General features: G+C 35.8%; 1 protein-coding gene and 2 pseudogenes across 1 annotated transcript; 2 read left to right on the forward strand and 1 right to left on the reverse strand.

The window, feature by feature from the left end:
- The first annotated feature begins 695 nt into the window (after nt 1-695).
- Nucleotides 696-1079, forward strand: LOC127218202 (60S ribosomal protein L36a-like; annotated as a pseudogene).
- Nucleotides 1080-1763: 684 nt separating this feature from the next.
- LOC127218206 (inhibitor of Bruton tyrosine kinase-like) lies at nt 1764-9612 on the reverse strand (annotated as a pseudogene).
- Nucleotides 9613-12227: 2615 nt separating this feature from the next.
- Nucleotides 12228-20557, forward strand: LOC127218207 (odorant-binding protein-like). The gene is made up of 6 exons (XM_051179236.1): nt 12228-12290; nt 12739-12878; nt 13796-13866; nt 15272-15382; nt 16408-16509; nt 20436-20557. Exons 1-6 carry the CDS (start codon nt 12228-12230, stop codon nt 20555-20557), a joined length of 609 nt encoding a protein of 202 aa, XP_051035193.1.
- Nucleotides 20558-21307: the final 750 nt, after the last annotated feature.

Consider the following 21307-nt stretch of genomic DNA (forward strand, 5'->3'; position numbering starts at 1 on the left):
CTTATTGCTCTAGCCAGAACTTCAGGTAAAATATTTAAGAGATATGGAAAGATTGGACAGCCTTGTGTTGTTCCTGTTTTAGAGGAATTGCATTGAATTTCTCACCATTTAGTTTAATGTTGGCTGTGGGATTTCTGTATATTGCTTTTGTTATGTTTATGTGTGTCCCTGTTATCCCTGATCTCTCTAAGACCTTTATCAGGAAAGGGTGTTAGATTTTTTTCAAAGGCTTTTTCTTTTTTCTTTTTTTCAATATTACTTGTTATTGCATGTTTGCTTACACATCTGCTGCTTGTGGGTGGAATTGAACTGAAACACTGAGTTAGCTTCAGTTAATTTCCCATCAACTGAATTTGAGCAATGAACTGCTTACATATTCTCAGGGATTCTTTCCCAGAACTTGGGCATTGACATTCTCATTTTATTCACATACCGAAGCACAGATTTTATCATTGTTTTCCTTTTCATTTTAAACATTCAAAAACAAGCCAAACAGCATACTATGAAGAAATCAAAATTCGCATATACACATATAAGCTAGGCTCACAGAATTTCTGATTACATAGTACTAAAAAGTAGCTATAAACAACCGCTCAGACAAACTATTTAGTAATCATATGTCTGTTTTATAAAATCTTAACACTTTAAGAAACTGATTCTTGCTTTTTTTCTGTGCCGATATCGGTCCCGCCAACATGGTGAATATTCCTAAGATCCGCCGGACGTTCTGCAAGAAATGTGGCAAGCACCAGCCCCATAAAGTGACGTAGAACAAGAAGGGCAAGGACTCTTTGTATGCCCAGGGAAAGCGGCATTATGACAGGAAACAGAGTGGATATGGTGGGCAGACTAAGCCCATTTTCCGAAAAAAGGCTAAAACTACAAAGAAGATTGTGCTGAAGCTTGAGTGTGTTGAGCCTAACTGCAGATCTAAGTGGATGCTGGCTATTAAGAGATGCAAGCATTTTGAACTGGGAGGTGATAAGAAGAGAAAGGGCCAAGTGATCCAGTTCTAAGCTGATCTTGTTATGAAGACAATAAAAGAAACTCACCTCATTTGATTGTGGTTGGTCTTTTGGGAAGAAATAAACTGAAACTATCAGAAAAAAAAAGAAACTGATTCTTTCACAATTAGTCATTCATATGACCTCTGTTGCTAATAATTCATGAATCTAAATCTCCCACAGACACTATGATTTTTGACTAATCTGTCTAGAACTGTTAGGAAGAACACAGCATTTCACCAGGTCCAACTTTAAAGAGGCCTAAAACATTAACAGCCCAATGAAAAGCAACAGTAGATACTCTACTGTGGCAAAGAGCACATTCTGTACATTAGTGGATCAGAAGTCATGAATGAGGCTCCTACCTTAATCTCATCAGTGTCTTTTCTAAAAACACATATAGTAAACTCTTTTAAATTACTCCATATTCTCAAATGGAAAAAAAAAGTCTTAATGAATCATTCGTAAACTTTATACTTCACCCATATTTTCAATTGTAAGGCAACTTAGAAGAAACAATCCAACCAACAAAACCTTAGCCTAACATATTTCCTGATCCATTGTCACATAAAAGTTACTATAATCACAATTTTTAAAAATTTATCATTAGTCATACAAACATTATAAACTATAGGGAGAAATCATATCCACTTTTATTCTGACTAGAATAAGGTGGCAGCAAATATGTAAGAAGGACAGTGCATATGGTTTCTTCCTGTTGGTGTAGCAACCACAACCGCGGGAGCAGCGTCATCTGTGCAGCAAGCTAGCAGCCATGCTTGTTCCACATGGGCACTGCTAGAGGCTCCTGTGGCGTCCTCTCAATGACAACAAACTCATCAGGGTTGCCAAATGCCTCATAGAAAACCAGCAGCTCTTATCGCATGCTCTCAACCTGAATGAGAGCCAAGGGTTTCTCCCGACTTCTGATAAGTGCAGCTTCTTGCTGCTGCTCTTTTACAATAGATACAAGAGTTACAGGAGTGCCTGAAGTAGAAGCAGCCAGTGAGGAAGACAGGCAGAGATTGGGACTCTCTAGTAATGGAAATTCAGAAACGTGATTGCTTTCTAGTTTTGGAGTTCCATAAGTTGAACATCTTACAATATTGAGGGCCTGAGAATTTTCAGTTCCAACTTTCTTGGTTCTACTGAACCATGGCCAGTAACAGCTTTATTTTCTCCTAGTAAGAAATCCTGTAATGACTTTGATGAAGGAGAGTGCAGGGAAGACCATGCATTAGCCGGCTTGGGGGACTTCGAAGGAGATGTTAGAACTTGTTCCATGCTGTTTGTTCCTGAATTATTTTCTTTGGTGGTCAATGGTATTGATGTTTAATAAGGATCAGGAGAAACAAATAGGCTGAATAGATGTTTGTTCAGGGAGAAATAACTTACAACATAGACAGAAGAGCACCAGCAGGTTCCTGGTCCCAAGAATGCCTCCGGATGTTCTCCGGTCCCCGTGCTGTAAGCAAGAGAGCTCTCAGAGCCCCCTCCTCAGACTTAGTTCCACCAGGCAATATCTGCCCCTGTCTCCACCCCCTCAATGGGTGTGGTTTATGCCACAGGTGTGGACAAAGTGAATATCTCACTACACAATGTAATCAGTTTGCGTTGCCCTGAGAAAGTTTGACTCCATGAGAAATATTTTTTCCAGTGTTTCTTTTTGAGATGCTCCATATTTTTGTCTACTTTCTTCTGTTTCAATGATTGTTCTAAAATCCACGACCAGAGGACTCGCAGGACTCAAAGAGTCAGCAACCCAACTGGAAGAGACTCTGTTCCTGGGAATGAACTGGGGAGCAGATTTAGATGATGGTGATTTTTCCCATGGTTCAAAATCTTCCCTAGCACATGGAAGAGGTGTACCATTCACATATGGTTTAGCTTTCCCCTTATCCAAATGGAACCCTGCTGTAAAATCAAGCGACTGTAAGTCTCTGGGACTACCCACTCCTGCATAGCTTCCTTCAGAGACTGAGGTCAACAGTTCTGGAAGAGGCTCCACAGAATTGGTCTTACCAGACTTTAATAACCCTGCAGATGGTGAACTCTGGATGATATCTGAAAGGTTGTATCCTCCAGAACTGTCAGAGCGCTTCTGTGGCTTCTTTTTAGCTCTTGTTTTTTTCCTTCTTGAACATAGTTTCATAGTAATTTGGTTCCATATTTATTTCTTCTTAGAAAAAGAAATCTCCATTATCTACTTGCATGGAGTTAATATCTGGTCAATCTTGATACTGTGTATATGACTCTTTTCTCCATTGCTGGAATAATTTTTCTATAAAATATGGAAATATCCTTCAAAACATCCTCACTTAAAACATCAAGAGACCTTGCTTCAAGTAAGGCCACCATATTCAACTGAAACAAGACAGTCTTAACTGTTCAGCATTGTACATGTCTGCAAACTTCAGCAGCATAGCAGCATTCTTAAGGGTAAGTTTTCCAGTTAATGCTCCTTCACAAACCTCCATTAATCTAGTTATGAGAAGCTTATCGGCCACTACAAGAACACTACACATAAAATACACACTTTGAGAATCTTTTTTTACCACCACAGCCTCATCAGTATAGAGGTATCCAAAAGAACTTTCAGAATCTAAGACTGTATTGGCATCTCCAGAGCTGCAAAACTAGAGCCCTCAATCCATGATCTGCTCGGCATACTGTGGAAATACTTGAGTCTTGCACAGAGCACACATTTATGGCAGAGGAATTCCTTTCCAACCATGGCCTTCATGGTAATATCATACACAAATGAACATTTCTTTTTCTGACTCAGCTTCAGTTTATTACAAGTTTTCTTCAAAATAATTTTTTTTCATTTTCAACTCTGACTCCATCTAACCTGCTACTCAAGTTACTGAGGCTAAATTTCTTTGCAACATCCTTACAGAATCGTCTTCTCTAACACCTTTTCCCTTTTCGGAAGATTTGTGTTTGCTTTTCTGCCTTTCAATAATTACATGACCTTGGTTGCCTTTGTAAACCTCATATGCTGCCTTCTGGTTATCATCCAAATGGCAATTCATGTTATTCATATGAGAATCTGAGGAATACTTACAGTCTTCTGGCATTTAGTTCACAAGTATTCTTGGTTTGAAACCATGAGTTGGCTAATACCAGGCTGTTTTCAGAACTATAGCTTTGTAGTAGGGCTTAAAGTCAGGGAAGGTGATGCCTCCTGAAGTTCTTTTATTGTATAGGGTTGTGTTGGCTATCCTTGGTCTTTTGTTTTTGCATATAAAGTTGATTATTCTCCTTTCAAGGTCAGTGAAAAATTGTGGTGGGATTTTAATGGGGATTGCATTGAAACTGTAGATTGCTTTTGGCATGATTGCCATTTTTACTATGTTTATCCTACCTAACCAAGAGCATGGGAGATCTTTCCATTTTCTGGTATCTTCTTTAATTTCTTTCTTTAGAGCCACAAAGTTCTTATTATATAGGTCTGTTCTTGTTTGGTAAGTGTTACCACAAGATACTTTATGTTGCTTGTGGCTATTGTAAAGGGTGATGTTTCTCTGATTTCTTTCTCTGTCTCTTTGTCATTTGAAAAAAGTGGGGCTACTGATTATTTTTTTGAGTTTATCTTGTATCCTGCTAGATTGCTGAAGGTGTTTATCAGCTGTAGGAGTTCCCTGGTAGACTTTATTGGGTCGCTTATATAAACTATCATATCATCTGCAAATAGAGACAATTTGACTTCTTCCTTTCCAATTTGGATCCCCTTGATCTACTTTTGTTATCTTATATCTTTAGCTAGAACTTTCAGTACAATATTGAAGAGATATGGAGGGAGAGGGCAGCCTTGTCTTGTTCCTGATTTTAGAGGAATTGGCTTATGTTTCTCTCCATTCAGTTTGATGTTGACAGTTGTTTTGCTGTATGTTGCTCTTATTATGTTTAGGTATGTTCCTGTTATGCCTGATCTTTCCAAGACCTTTATCTGAAAGGGTGTTGAATTTTTGTCTAAGGCTTTTTCAGCACCTAGGAGATAATCATATGGATTTTCTTTTTCAGATTGTTTATATGGTGGATCACGTTGATAGATTTTCATATGTTAAACCATCCCTGTAATCCAGGGATGAAGCCTACTTGGTCATAGTGGATGATTTCTCTGATGTATTCTTGAATTCGGTTTGCCAGTATTTTCTTGAGTGTTTTTGCATCGATGTTCATCAGGGGTATTGGTCTGTAGTTTTCTTTCTTAGTGTTGTCTTTTGGAGGCTTGGGTACAAAGGTTATTGTGGCCTCATAAAAAGAGTTTGGCAGTGAACCTTCTGCTTCTATTTTGTGGAACAGTTTGAGGAATATTGGTATTAGGTCTTCCTTGAATGTCTGGTAGAATTCTGCACTGAATCCATCTGGCGCTCGACTTTTTTTGGTTGGGAGGCTTTCGATGACCGCTTCTATTTCATTGCGGGTTATAGGTCTATTTAAGTTGTTTTTCTGTTCTTGATTTAATTTTGGTAAGTGATAGTTATCCAGAAATTTGTCCATTTCCTTTGAATTTTCAATTTTTGTGTAATACAAAGTAAAAGTATGACTTGAAAATTGTCTGGATTTCCTCTGTGTCCGTTGTTACATTCCCCTTTTCGTTTCTTATTTTGTTAATTTGCATGTTCTCTCTCTGCTTTTTCGTTAGTTTGGATAAAGGTTTGTCTATCTTGTTGATTTTCTCATAAAACCAACTCTTTGTTGCATTGATTTTTTTTGTATTGTTTTCCTGGTTTCTATTTTGTTGATTTCAGACCTCAAGTTGATTATTTCCTGGCATCTACTCCTACAAGGGAGTTTGCTTCTTTTTGTTCTAAGGCTTTCAGTTGTGCTGTTAATTCTCTAATCTGATTGTCCACTGTTTTCTTCATATGGGCACTTAGTGCAATGAACTTCCCTCGTAGAACTTATGGGTTGTGTCCTCATTCTCGTTGAATATTAGAAAGTCCTTAATTTCTTTTTTTATTTCTTCGTTGACACAGGTGTGGTGCAATTGCACATTGTTCAGTTTCCATGAGTTTACATGTTTCCTGCTATTTGTGTTGTTTTTGAATTCCAATTTTAAAGCATGGTGGTCTGATAAGGTACAGGGGACTATTCCTATTCTCTTGTATCTGTTGAGGTTTGTAATGTCACCTAGTATGTGGCCGATTTTAGAGAAGGTTCCATGTGGAGCAGAGAAGAAGGTATATTCTTTTGTCTTTGGATGGACTGTTCTATAGATGTCTGTTAACCCCAGATGAGACATAACTACTGTTAGTTCTTTTTTTTCTATGGTGATTTTCTGATTAGTATAAAGTCTATCATGAGAGTGAGAGGAGGCTCTTAGAATACAATATGTTCTTAGATAAGGGTTTCATAAATAAATACCCTGTGTACGCTTATTTTCTTCTCTGTGACCATGGGATTCAGAATTACTACTCTGTTGAATCCTGAATACAAGATCAAAATAGGTTCTTAAAGATCGTCACTCATAAAATCAATATAAAATAAACAGAAGGGAATGTGAAAGAAATGAAAAAATAGATTTCATACTTTTCTAAAGAAGCAGATAGAAGAGTATAATAGTCAAATTTAAAATTGTAATTTATTTAATTTCATGATATTATATTATAATCACTTCTTTTACTCCCTACATTCTCTCCTGAACCATCCCATAGCCTCCTCCTTTTGCTGTCGTTAGTCAAGACATCATTATTAATTGTTGGAATATTCAAAATTGTGAAAATTTGATGAACTAGTATGATTGTTTAGTGAGTATAGATAGAAATGATAGTATTCCATAAAGCCTTTCAGAAAACTTAATCCTTAGTGAATTTTGTGCATATGCTTATACTCAAGCAATGATACAGGGAATTTACTGGCACATTAAAGCCGGAGTGAAGATTAATATGAAGGAAGAAGGACATATTTAAAAACTATCTTGATCTGACCTGAACATGAACCGATCAGGCAAATTGCCCAGGACTGAAGAGGAAGCCAAAGCCACAAGGAAATGTTGAGGTTGTGGACTGTAAGTTTATTACTCACTCAACTGACAATAAAGAATATTTACTTGTCAGGCTCTCATGGTTGATTCACTTTGGACTTTAAACTTTAGTGTGTTTGAGGAAGAGTTCTTTTACCTCTCTCTCTCTCTCTCTCTCTCTCTCTCTTTTAACACAATGGGGTCAAAACACAAATACTAATTTGGAAACTTAGAAATACCCTGCATAATGAAAATGTGAAGGAGAGAGTTGTGAATGGATATCTAGGAGGATCTTGATAATCCCAAAAGAAAAATATTATTAATCCTAAACGTATTGTCAGGGGAAATGAATAACAGCATTTGAAAATTTCAGTTGTTTTCTCCACTACTATCACTATGTCCAGTTGAAACATGGATTTATGTATTTAAAAATGGAAGCTGAATAAACTTTAGATGAACTTATTATGTTAAAGTCTAAGAACTTGGACATTGGACATAAGAATTTATTTTGAGAAAACATGTATGAATGACAGTTTTTTTTTTTTTTTTTAGGATTTACGAAGAGGTGGAGAGGAGAGGAAACCCTCATTAATCTTTAGTTATTTGGGACTGTGAGACATAGTGGTGAAACAGTAAACAGGGAATGCTTATGCATGTACTGTAGCAATGAGAGTGGGACTGTCCAGGGCATCTTCCTGTCATAGAGAAGAGGACAGAGGATTGGTAATCAGTGTGTTTTAATCCACTGTGGCATTATTTTAGGGAGAGGATTCATATGCAAGGTAGGAAGAAGATTACAAATGCCCAAGATATGGGCCCAGGAGGTCAGAGGTTTGAAGGAAATAATGATAAAATAAATCTCTTCTGATTTGATACCAACCTAAAGGGATGATGATCAATGAATTTAATGATGCAGGAATCCTAAGCCAAAGACAGTGCTTGAGGTGGGGTACTCTGAGATGATTTCTTGTTCAACTGAAAATGAAATAGTGTTGATTTTCTGAATCATCATGGTGACTTCATTCTGGAGAAGTTTTTACCATAGTGTGTACTAGACACACAGCATATGTCTTTCATAATATATAAGGTTCCAAATATGGTTATTAACTTAGCAATAGTAAACACAAACGGTTTTCTTAAGACAGTAAAGGACCACATTTCTGACAGGTATTCTTTTAAGTAGGATTTTGATAAATTAACAATCAAGTAAAAAAAAAAAAGTCACTCCTTACATCATATTGGTTGTTTAGGAAAAAAAAAATGAATAGGTGCAATCCGAAACTCCTTAGTTGTCTTATACACTACATATAGCTACATCCAGGAAAATATGAGATCCCTATATTTAAGGGGCAAGGCTAGAAAAGACGTAGGAGAACTGATCACTTGTAACTTTGAAATCTTGGATATACGTTAGATGAAATACATCTTAGGAAAATAAACATTGAATTTCTGCATTGGCGTATGAAGTAGAGGAAGTGGGGGAGAAGGACAGTGCCAAACTTCCTTTCTTAAAACTTATATATTTGGGACTTTGAGATATGCAGAAGAAATAGTTGGTAGAGCGATTATATTCTGAGAAAATATTTCAATACATTGATTTATAACAGCACATGTATTCAGACTGTACAACAGAATCGCTAATATCATTAATAAAAATGAACACTGCTGATAAAAATGTCCAATGATCTGCAGATTGGACTACAGAAAATAAAATAAGAAAATGGATCAATCATGTTCAAGTCACTTTGTTCCTTCTGAAATTATAAAATACTACTTCTATTGGAAACCATAAAAATGTATTACAATGTATCTGTGCCCAAAGACTGAGTTTTGGCAAAAGGTTAGAGGCAAATAAGTCATTATGGTGAGCACCTCTTTTAATATTGATCCAGGATATCATGCCAAGAAATACAGAAGCAGAGTTCCTGTAGAGCAGAAGTCAGTGAAGCATCACGGGCTTTGAAAAGGTCGACAAACAAAGAAGTACATCATCAAATTCTAATTGGATTATAAAGTGGACTGTCCACTCAATCTTTCTGACTGGTATCAGAAAACAAAAGCACGTGAAGAAATAATAAGTAGTATCCTTTACACTGTTATTATTTACTTTCTAGAGTTTTACAAACAAACATATTCCACGAGTGTCACTAAACAGAAAATTGGATCTTGGGACAGGGTGGAAGGACTTCATGGAAGAAAGAATATATGTGGCTCAGGGGTCCAGGTCTATGACCTGAATGCTAAGAATGTCTCAGTACTTCAAGTTACATTCTGTACTCCACAAGTATTTCTTTTTCATTCTTCAAAAAGTTGGTTCATCATGTATATCTCCAGTAATGTGCTTTAAAATATTTTTGAAGGTCATGTCCCAGATATATAAGATATTCTGATTATGCTCTCTGATTTCCTCTCAACCTTGTCAATTCCTCTCCCTTCTACCCAACAAGTGCTTTTCACTGTATTATTTACTTTACTTTTGTTTGTGGCACTATGAGGTTAATCAGGGCTATTTTTTGTACCCTGATTGGGCCCTAAAAGCCTCACAAATAAAGAATAGGGCTGTTCAAAGTTCTTTCTTCCCCTTACCTGTGAGTGACCCCCTAGTCCAGAAATGAAGATTACCGTTCCATGAGTCATATCCCCTTCCAAAAATTCCAGCAGAAAGGAATTGTTAGTTTACCCCCAGTATAAGCAGACATGCCACATGTGATATCCAGAATACCCCCCCAAACACACACCACTCGTGTAAGCTCACATACAAACACAGAGATGAGAGAGTGAGACTGAGAGATTGAACAAGGAGCCCAGATACATGATTTTTGGAACCGCAAACATGTATAGTAACACTGGAAAACAGTGTGGAGAATACTTATTTTTCTTTTTCATGTTTATTTTATGTTTTTATTCCTTTTACATACTAAACAGAGGTCTTCCTCCATCCACTCCTTGCCATTTCCCTCCCAGTTAACGCCTATCCACTCCTGAGTTAGCTTAAGACTTCCCGTGCACTGTCAACAAAGCCTGGAACTTAAAGTTAAGCAGGATCAACCCCCTACCCTCTTCTCCCCCAGCATCAAGGTTGAATAAAACAGCCCACCATATGGAATGGGTTTTAAAATTCCAGAGCATCCACTAGGGATAGATCATGGTCTCTCTGGAAGGGGGTGTCAGACACACACTAGTCTTCAAACTATCAACCACATGCCAAAGGCCATGTTGCATCCCATGTTGCATCCCCACCTGTTGGTCTAGATTCCATGAGCTCTGGCAATTACTGAAGTTCAGGACAACAGTCTCCGTGGGTATCCCTCATCATGATTTTCAATCCCCTGGGTCATGAAATCTGTCCTCGCTCTTTCTGACTGGACTCCCATACATTGGCCTGATGTTTGGATTTGGATCTCTGCACATGCTTCCATCTGTTACAGGATGAAGTTTCTATGATAACGATTGGGGTAGTCACCAATCTTAATACAGTGAAGGAAGGGCAGGGGTGGAAGAGAAAAGAAAGAGAAATTTCCTTATAGGGAGACATTACAGGGCTAGGAAGAAACCTGATGCTAGGGAAATTTCCAAGAATCCACAACAATGACCCCAGTTGAGACCCCTAGAATTAGTGGAGAGGGTTCATAAACTGGAATTCTTAGGTTCCTAAAGATAAATGTGTGCATTGTGACTCAGTTATACAGCTCTTTGGAATATGCCTATATGATTTGGTATTTTATTTCACAGACACTTTTTCATTAATGTTCATTGCTACTCTGTTCACAGCAGGGAGAAAATGGAAACAAATGAAATGTTCTACATCTGTCTAATAGATAAGGAAACTGGTATATAAACACAATGTAATAATATTCCAAGGCAAAGAAAAAGGAAATCATTACATTTGCAGGTAAATGGCAGCATGTTAAAACATTCTTCTGAGTGCCATAACCAGGACCTCAGACAATAAATGTGGCTTTTTATGTCTCTTCTGCTATTCCTAACACCAAATCTTCAGACAAAAGTTTAAGACTCACTTGAAACCTTGAAACTCACATGCATGTAACAACATTCAGTGAAAAAAAAAAAAGAGTCCACAAAACTGAAAGGAATGAAGAGTTGAGCATATTGGAAGGTTCAGAGTGAGGAAATGAAAGTGGAAAATGATGAAATTATGTTGTAATTTCAAAAATGAAAGAAATAGAAATAATAATGGAATGTAATTGAAAGAAAGGGCCACAAAGGCCACCAAATACCCTATAATGTTATTGTTAAACCCTATATGTTGTCACCCCAATTTTCCAAAGTGCAAATTGCAGGTTATTCCATGTGTTAGAGAGGAAGCCACAGAGGATAAACAGTACTTCTGATATTCTTCTTGGTTGTTCCTAAAAACAGATGAAAGGAACCTATGGCTCAACACAGAACAGGCCTTGATTTTGGTGTGTAAAGAAGTGAATTGGCTGGGGATTATCCTTAATTTAGGAAACAAAAAACAATATATTCAGCTTCAATGTAGAGTCCCTTCTCAAATTCGAACAGTTTTTCTGAACATTATAAATTTATAGATTGTTACACTTGATTTGGTTTCTTTTAATTAACGATAACTACATTTATTGCAAGTAATTGTAACATTTCCCCTACCATATGTAGAGTTAAGCTTTATGTGAACTCTGGTAGACCTATACCATGGTAGTTGAATTTAATGTACTAGAAGATTAAAGTACTCAACACATGGAGAAATCTTAAAATCCCCCTTAAGTTTTAACATCTTATCCTCTAAGAATGTGGTTACTCTGGCTAATATTGCCTCAGATACAGTAGTAAGTTGTTTTAACTGCGCAGTATTATGCTTAGATTTTGAAAGAATTTTAGAATGCTCATCATGTTGCTTAACGAATCATATAGGGCATATGCATATGCAATGTGACCATTGACTACCAGTATAGTTCTAGAGACAAAAACATTACTTAAATGCTCTAAATGCTCTACCAATATAGCCCTTTCTTTCTGACAGGACAGCTCAATTTTAAACCCAAAACAACCTGACACTTAGGCTAATCACTATAGTTTAGGGATATGAGATCATACATCATTCGGTCGGGCCAACAAGGAAATATGAGACAGATGTAGCTTAGTGTGGAGCATAACCATTGGTTGATTCCATGAAACTCCCTATAACTGGCTGTATAAAAAGCTTTGTCGGTCCAGTTGCATCACAACCACTGACCTCTTTGAGCTTCTACAGAAGAGCAAAGGCAGGCACCACCATGACAAACTTTCTGCTGCTAGCTTTGGCATTTGGTCTGGCTCATGCTAATGATTATGCTGAGGTAAATTCATTTGGTCTGTGCATATGTCTGAGGTTCATCAATAGCATATTTGTGTGGATGTGATACATCATTCATTTAGTTCATGCAAGTTAATATTCATGAAATTAACTTTCTAACTTTCATGCAGGTACACTTTTTCAGTCAGATATCTGTTGATGAAGCAAATGCAAAAAGGAAACAGTGGGTGGTATTTGTAAAGCAGAAGAGTTCAAAACATGAGCAGTTCTGCAAGATTGCAGGTTCACAATGTTCTATGTTGATTGGGTCATCATATTACACTGTTGAGTTATTCTGCATCCGTAGGAACATAACGTTGTACTAACATACAACATATTATTGATTGATAGTTCTAGCTAGGTTACATATTTAAAAGGACTGGGATCACATGTGAATATATACAAATAACTTGATTTTTGCCTTTTTAAAATTGTTGTTGTTGTTATTACAGCTTCAAGGAAATTGGGATACCATTGCCATCGCTGCTGACAATAATGACAAGATAAAGGAAGAAGGACCTATGAGACTCTACGTTCGTGAACTTTCTTGTAATGAGGACTGTAGTGAAATGGGAGTCACATTTTATGTCAAGTAAGCAAATTGTCAACCATGTAAATTGAGCAGAATATTTATGCGCTCTTAAGCTTTCATGTTGTTAAGTTTATAGGGGCATGTTCTGTTTCTGGTCATGAAATTGAAGACCTTGTCTTTAGCAATTTGCTAATATTATTACTTGATGGAGCAGATCTGGATACTGCACAGAGGTTGGACAATGTCTCCAATTCGATGAACATTTTTTTTTTATAAATCCTTGTATTTGGAATATTGTTGAATTTTATCATCTAATTTTAGATTCAGGAGTCTACAAGGTTCCAATTTCTACTAAGTGAATAAGACTGTGTGAGCAATTGGGTGAAAGGCATGCATTTTATATTATTCAGTCAAGGATGTCATGAAATATTCTTCCACAAATAGGTCAGATAAATCTAATTTAGGATTCCCTTTCTCTGAAGCTCTAGATTCAAAGATTATCTCTCACTTGGATTACTATGTTCAATGAAAGACTATAAAAGACTACAAGAAATAAAAATGCTTAGAACAATTTCTATCTTGTAGCCACAATTTTAAATGTCAGGTTACCAATTAAAGTACATAAAACAAATGCATAAAAAGAAACTCTGTGCATATTATTGTTGGACTAGCACAAGTTAATTAGCATATTTGAAATCATACCCATTGAAAAATGAAGTTTGGAAAAGAGGGACATTAGGAAATTCAGATTAGGCAAAATGTGCACAAATAAAGGAAGTCATCTGTATGATTAAATCATGTTGATATTTTCTAAACAAGGATTAGGAAAAGTGACATAAGCTTGGATAATTTGGTCTAGGCTCTGTATACTCTTCATATATCCTATTACTCCATAAATTCAATATGACACTTGACATCTTTAATATGAATCCAAGGTTTATAAATAATAAGCCATGGTTTCTCTGTTTGTTTTGTAGTGCAAATAACCAATGCTCAAAGACCAAGGTCATTGGGTACAAGCAAGCAGATGGCACCTACCGGACCCAGTGTAAGTACAGTATCTGAAAGCTCCCCCTATGAACAAAAGCAATGTGTGTGTGCACATTAATGCTGATACTTCAGGCAGTATAAATTCACAAATCCTGAACATTTTTTTTTGCTACTTGGAATGGATTCCATACTCCCAAAGCACTAAGATATGCTTCAAAGTCATATTACACTGTAGGTCATCTGAAGTTTACATGGAGAAGTACAATAGTACTGAAAGATTTGAATAATTCCAACAAAATGTCACTAAATAGTTTCCCAATGGGAAAATTTGTTTCCAGTTAATATTCCATATTTTTTATTCCATGCAGTGTCTCAGTTTGTTACTGGACATGTCTGCCACTCACTAATAGGTCTCAGTGGCCTGCAAATCTTTGCAAACTTCATCCCTCATGAACTGATGTACTTATAGGACTGATATTGTCTTTTATTCATAATTTTTGCTAAATTTAAATTAACTGTGCCATTTCAAAGATTGTTTCTCTCATATTTTGGATAGATTACATTTGGAATATCATTTGATAAACTTCAATTTTGAAAAGCAATTAGGTGAAAATCTATTTAAGAATTTCAGACTGAGTGTTTCAATTTTGTAATAACTGATAAAACAATAACTACAGTATTTAACTTAAGTATACACAGGTGGACATTTGGTTTGATTTAAGTGAACACAGGGTACATTCTTGTGGCAAGTCTCATGCTTTACTAAATTTACATGGGTATTAAAAAGTAGTCCTGAAATATAAAATCACCACACCCTATTAACCCTTTTCATGGGAGCCACTTTTATAATTTTAGTAATTGTCAGTGAGTGGATATACCACATGCGTGCGCGCGAGCACACACACACACACACACACACACACACACACACACACACACACACCCCTGCATACACAGATAGACAGACTGATACATTCATAAAATGTGAATGCCTGTCAAACTCAAAATGTTTATCCTTACAAGTATTCATCAATAATCTTACAAGATGAAAACTTTTGTGCATTTTATTAATTAGAACAGTCTATATTTTTCACATTTTTTAGCTCAATGTGTATTAGCATGGTGTAATACCAGAGTTTCATACTTTGAAGAAACTGAAAAGTGGCCTTTGGGATCTGATTGGTAGGGGAAGGAAAACCCAGTAGAGTGGTTCCAAAGTCTTGACACAAGGAATTCAGAGTAAAGGGAAAGTGTGTGTACTTAGGATTCACTATCAGATTTAAGAGAAGAAATGATTGGTCACAGTACTATGATGGGATATGCAAAATGAAGGACTACAGGAATATCATTGCACATATGTGTCATATGATAAGGGATAAAAGATGATTGCTAGAGTCATGGTCAATGCTAATGTATAGCAAATGAAATAGAAAAATCAGTGACACTTATTTCCCTTATTACAGTTGAAGGTGACAATATATTTCAACCTGTGTATGCAACACCAGAGAACATAGTCTTTACCAACAGGAATGTGGATAGAGCCGGCGTAGTGACAAACTTCATTTATATTGTTGGTAAGAATGCTATCCAGGTGGGATCATGTAAATCTGTCAAGTCATTTGAAGTAGGGACTAGGAATTCTCTCCTGTCTCTAGGTTAAGGCAGTATCCATCCATGGGGGATGTGTCAGCAAGGCCCTTTTGTGAATCAGGAATACATCCTGGTTCCACTGTCTAAGGTCCCTTAGACTGCTAAGTCCTTCCAACTGAGACCCATATTCAGGGGGTCTGATGTGTAATGAGAGTGGGGGAATGGGAGGGGAGGGTGGTCAGGGTGCATTTGAGGGGGAGAGAGGGTAAGAGGGAGGGAGAGAGGGAGGGGGAACTGGGATCAATATGTAAAAAAAAAAAAAAAAGAATGGTAGTGGAATCTCTGAAATAGTAGCAAAAGTGTCACTCTGCTAATGAGGATGAAGTCAGACCCCCTCCAAATAAATGTCATGGGATTTCCAACATCCTGTGTAATAAATGACCATGTGTTTTTTGGGTGGACCAGCTCTCACATTATATTGTCACTCTGGTAGCATGGTCATTGAAGACTAGGGGCAATAGCGGAGGCTAATGGAAGAGTTTATATTCTTGTTTCTTCACTGGAAAGAATGGAGAAAATATTATTTTCCTAAAATTCAGACCATTTTGAGCATTATTTGATCAACTGTGCACTAAATTAAAACATGAAATTTACCATATAGACTCAGGAGAGTTGTTTAAGTTACACTGACATGCATTCATGACTCTTTATTGTTATGTTTTTAGAATGTGGATAGGATTCAGATGAATAATTTTTGCAGAGAAGTAATTTTTATTGTGGGATACATCATGAAACACTAGAATGTGATGTCATACCACAAGTTAGAGTTCATCAATGCCATGGAACTTTGGGGAAATTATATTTGACTGTATTGACCCATCTAAGTTAGGTGAATTTCGATAAAGTTGGAACATTCCATTCCACATCACAGTGGGACACTAAGGAAGCAATGTAAATTCTTCAGAACTCTACTGACCATGTATCTGACATTGTCATTCATGCAATACAGGAAAAAGTAAACATTTGACACCTGAACAACATGAAAAACTTGTGGAATATGCTCGTGAAAAGAAAATTCCAGAAGAAAACATTCATAATGTTCTTGCTACAGGTAAACTCAATGAAATATATATGGATGTATATGTATGTACTATAATTATCTATTATCTATCTATCTATCTATCTATCTATCTATCTATCTATCTATCTATCTATCTATCTATCTAGTTAGTCAGAGACCTGATTCAGATTATATCTAGTCATGTTATCTTTCATTTGTCATTTGCAGCAATAATGATTGGGGTAACTTTTCATATATCCTTATAACACTCTTTGACAATCCTTACTACTCATGTTCTCTTTCAGATACTTGTCCTAAATAAAGACCTTCTGTAGGTAAGTATAAGCAGAGGCCATGCTTAACCTTATTGATATTTGAATAGATTTGTGTTCTAACATAAAAATTAAAAAAAGTCTTGACAAAGTATAAAATGAACTGAAAAGTAGGCAAAATCAAGACAGAGCTTTTTATTGTCTTTTAAAGCTGAAAATGTTATGGTTATTTAAATGGAAGATATAATATTTTTATTTATAAAACTATATGAAGGACTTTTATTTAGTATTGGTAATATTTTATATTTAGGAATATTCTATCAAAATGTTTGTTGGTATTTGAAAAATCTTACTTTACTTATGATTCTGGAATATTATCTGTCACGATATGGTACAAGAGTGTTAATGTTTTCAATATATTCTTTGAAACCTCTCAATCAATATTTTCATGTGGGGACAGAGAATGTCATTATTCGCTGTAGACTGTGCTCCTATATAATCCACAGTAGAAGGTATTGGTGATTTTCAGGAAGGAAACCGTTTTTGTATAATCATTTATATATACTCAATATTATGATATTTAATTTTATATGCATGCACTCTTAAGGATGAAGTATTTTCTGTCTGTTCAACCACGTTTAATTTTTGCTTTCATGTGTGCACAGGTCAGAACAGGATGGCAATTATGCATCATATCCTCTTGGTCATGGAATCAGCATCATAAATAAATCACCATTTCCTTCTATATGAATTGTCTCCTCTCCTTGCTTATCTTTCATTTCTCAAAGCATGATGTATTTACTGTTACTTACTTTATTGAATGATTAAATAAATTATTTCAAGAAGCAATAAATACCTTGTGAAATGGATCTCATTCAAAAAGCATATGAATATTCACTAAGATAATAAAAATAATCACTCTGGTGTAACAAATGATATCCATACTACCAAAAACTATAGTAAAAATGCAAATGTCACAATTACTGGAGAGACTTGGCTGGGCAAGAACAATGCAGAAGTGAATTTTATATTGTGCTTCATATATATTTTCAGCTGTAAATTGTGATGTAAAGTTGAATGGTCCTAACACACTTAAAGAATTCATATAACATATTCTTTGGATCTCCTTAACTGTTCCACAATATTGAAAAGGGAGGAAGAAATCTATTTTCAATAGACCATCTGAGGAGATTATTTTTTGCTAAATGATTTCAGTAAGTAAATCAGTCAGGATATGCTTAAACAGTGTACATGTGAAACATTCACGTTTGAAAAATAAATTCATGAGAATGATGTTCCATAGAGAACAAGCCCTATATTCATACATGAACATATTAAAATTTTCTGTGTATATTTCTAAGATTCCTTAGATTATAGTTAGCTATGGTAACAGAAAAGTCAGTTGCAATCTTTTTGAAGGATTGGATGAAGAAAAAAGTAAAATTATCAGACAGTGTTAATGCATCTATTCTTTTGAAGTCTAAAGATACAACAGAAGCCACGAACATTCAATATATATAATCTACAGACATGAATAAAATTATGACATCATGTTTTGGTATAAAATCTGCTATTTAACCTTACTTTGGGCCTCTTGTAAGTTAATATTCCCTTAGAAGATGATACTTGACTAATGCTTTTTTTTTTAAATTTTATACATTCAATGTAAATTTACCTCATTTCCACCCTCATTTTCAAACTAACTAATTTTATTCATGGGCACTCAAAGTCTTCTTCCAGTTTTCAAGTTTTACATGAATATACATATTTATTTTAATATATGTGTTTTCAATTGTGTGTGTGTGTGTGTGTGTGTGTGTGTGTGTATGTGTTGAGAGACAAGTAATTGACACAGATATTTATAACCCAGTTGTGTCCACTAGTGTTTCTCAAATTTATTCATGTTTAGTGCTGGCTTTTTTCTTCTCAATTACATATAAGTGGCCTCATTTCAAAGGTAAAACTGATATGACTAGTTCTTTTACTATTGCTAGTTGATACATAAGCGGCTGAGTGTGCAAATGGCATGGAGGTGCTAAAGCACACCATGCACATTGTGACCTCATGTATCATATATATCCAATTTGAGAGGTAATTCAAAATTGATTAGTTGAATTTACGTCCTGAGCTATAGAAATTAAACCATGCTTGGTTTAATAAATATACCAAAATTCTAATATTCTTTTCATCAACTAGTGTACTTTCCAAGTATATTATTAATGGCAATTTCTTAATAAGGACTCCTAGAGAGATAATTTAAATATCAGTGTAGTTAGTTGTACTCTCATGATGTTCAGTTATAATCTTCTGTCATCAAATTATAGAATGTATTTTTTTTTTTCAGATACATTCTCAAAACAGCCTGGCGTCTCCTCTCCGTAAGGCATCAGTTTTGTAGCTTAACAATGCACAGGGATCCTTCTTTCCCTGTTTCCCCAGCAAAATAAACAACAAGAAAACAAATGACTCAATTTCAAGAATTGGATTATAGAACTAAAAAGCATGTTCTCAGAAAGTGAAACAGAAATGGTTGAGAAACGTTTAAAAGTGTTCAACAATCTTAGCCAGCAGGGCAAAAGAATTGAAAACTATTTAGAGATTTTTGTCTTACTTCTCTCAGCATGATAAACATCCATTAAAGAAATTTTAACGCACGTTAGTGAGGATGCAGGGAAAGGACTGTGCTTAGTACTTGTTAGTGGAAGTAAAAAGTGCTTCAGCTGCTATCAAAATCAACAGGAATGATCCTAAAAAGGAAACATCAGTCTTACCTCAAGTCCTTCAAAGACGAATTCCATCCATCCTCTCTCAAAGTCTTGTTTTTGATGTAGAGTATGAAGGATAACTTCCAAATATTTTATGATTACTCAGTAATAATTTATTCCCTATTAAGGAACACATAGCCACACCTACATAGTCTGCTCCACACTTATGGTACAAAGAGAAAAACACTACTGGCGATTATAGTGACAAAAAATCCTTAACAAAATACTAATAAATGAATACATCTCAATATCAATGAGCCAATCCACAATGATTAAGGTGGCATTATCCCAGTAACATAGACTTCGTTCAATTCAGAATTCTATAAATATAATTAATAATAAAATGTAATTAAGGCAGCAAAGCACATGGTAAACTCATTAGATGAAGAAAAAAGTCTGTGACAATTTACATCATTCTTCCAATATAAAACTCCCATAGAGAGTAGGAATTGAGGCAACATACTTCAAAATATTAAAAGCCTTCTGTGACAAACATCCTGCCAAACCATCCTATATGTAGAAAACGTGGAAAGAAAGACTCTAAAATCTTGAAGAAGACAACGAGCCCAATATCCCCAGTACTCTACAATGCTGTCTTGGACATTTAAACTGAGCAATACAGGAAGTGAAGGGAATTAAAATCACACACTTAAGGAAGGATGCATTTAAATTATTCTTATATTCATATGTCATGATATTATACCTAAGACACACCAAAATTTTACCAGAACACATGTAGTAGAGTCAACAATTTCAGTGACACGACAAGGAAAGAATCAGTTTATCAAAGTCAACATCCTTTTTATATGCCAAAACAAAGCCCCCTTAGAAAGATTTCATGGAGGTTCCTTCTCGGAGCTTCCTGAGGCCTGGGGCCTGTGTACCCATGGGAGAGCCTGTCCCGGTGAACTATCCTGTCAGGAGTCTTCTTGCATCCTAGTCCGACCTATGGTGCATTACATTGATGAATTTTCATATGATGAATCGTACCTGCCTCCCTGGGATGAAGCCGAATCAATGATGGTGGATGATTTCTCTCATGTGTTCATAGATTCGATTTAACAGTATTTTACTGAGTATTTTTGGATCAATGTTTATGAGAGAAAATGGTTGGTAGTTCTCTTTCTTAGTTGTTTTTGTGTTCCTTTGGTAACAAGGTAATTGTAGTCTTGTAAAAAGACTTCACAATGACCCTTCTGCTTCTATTGTGGAACACTTTGAGGAGTATTGGTGTTAGTTGTTCTTTGAATTTCAGGTAGAATTCTGCACTGAAACAATCTGGCCGTGGGCTTTTTTATTTTAGTTGGGAGACTTTTGATGACTGCTTTTATTTCACTAGGGTTTATAGGCATATTTAAATTGCTTATCTGTTCTTGATTTAATTTTGGCAAGTGATATCTATCCAGAAAATTTTCCATTTCCCTTGAATTTTCAAGTTTTGTTGAGTACAGCTTTTCAAAGTATGAGCTGAATATTCTCTGCATTACCTCAGTGTCTCTTGCCATGTCCTCCTTTTCATTTCTGATCTTGTTAATTTGCATGTTTTATCTCTGCTTTTTGGTGAGTTTGTATAAAGGTTTGTCTGCCTTGTTGATTCTCTCAAAGAGGTAACTCTTTGCTACAATGGTTCTTTGTATTGTTTTCTTTGTTTCTACTTTATTGATTTCATCCCTCAGTTTGATTATTTCCTGGCATCTGCTCCTCCAGGTTGACTTTGCTTCATTTTTTGTGCTTTTAATTTTGTAGTGACTTCATGTGGGCATTTAGTGTTATGAACTTCCCTCTTAGCACTGCTTTCAAAGTGTCCCATAA

This window comes from Phodopus roborovskii, unplaced genomic scaffold, assembly GCF_943737965.1.
Source record: "Phodopus roborovskii unplaced genomic scaffold, PHOROB, whole genome shotgun sequence".
Lineage (NCBI taxonomy): Eukaryota > Metazoa > Chordata > Mammalia > Rodentia > Cricetidae > Phodopus > Phodopus roborovskii.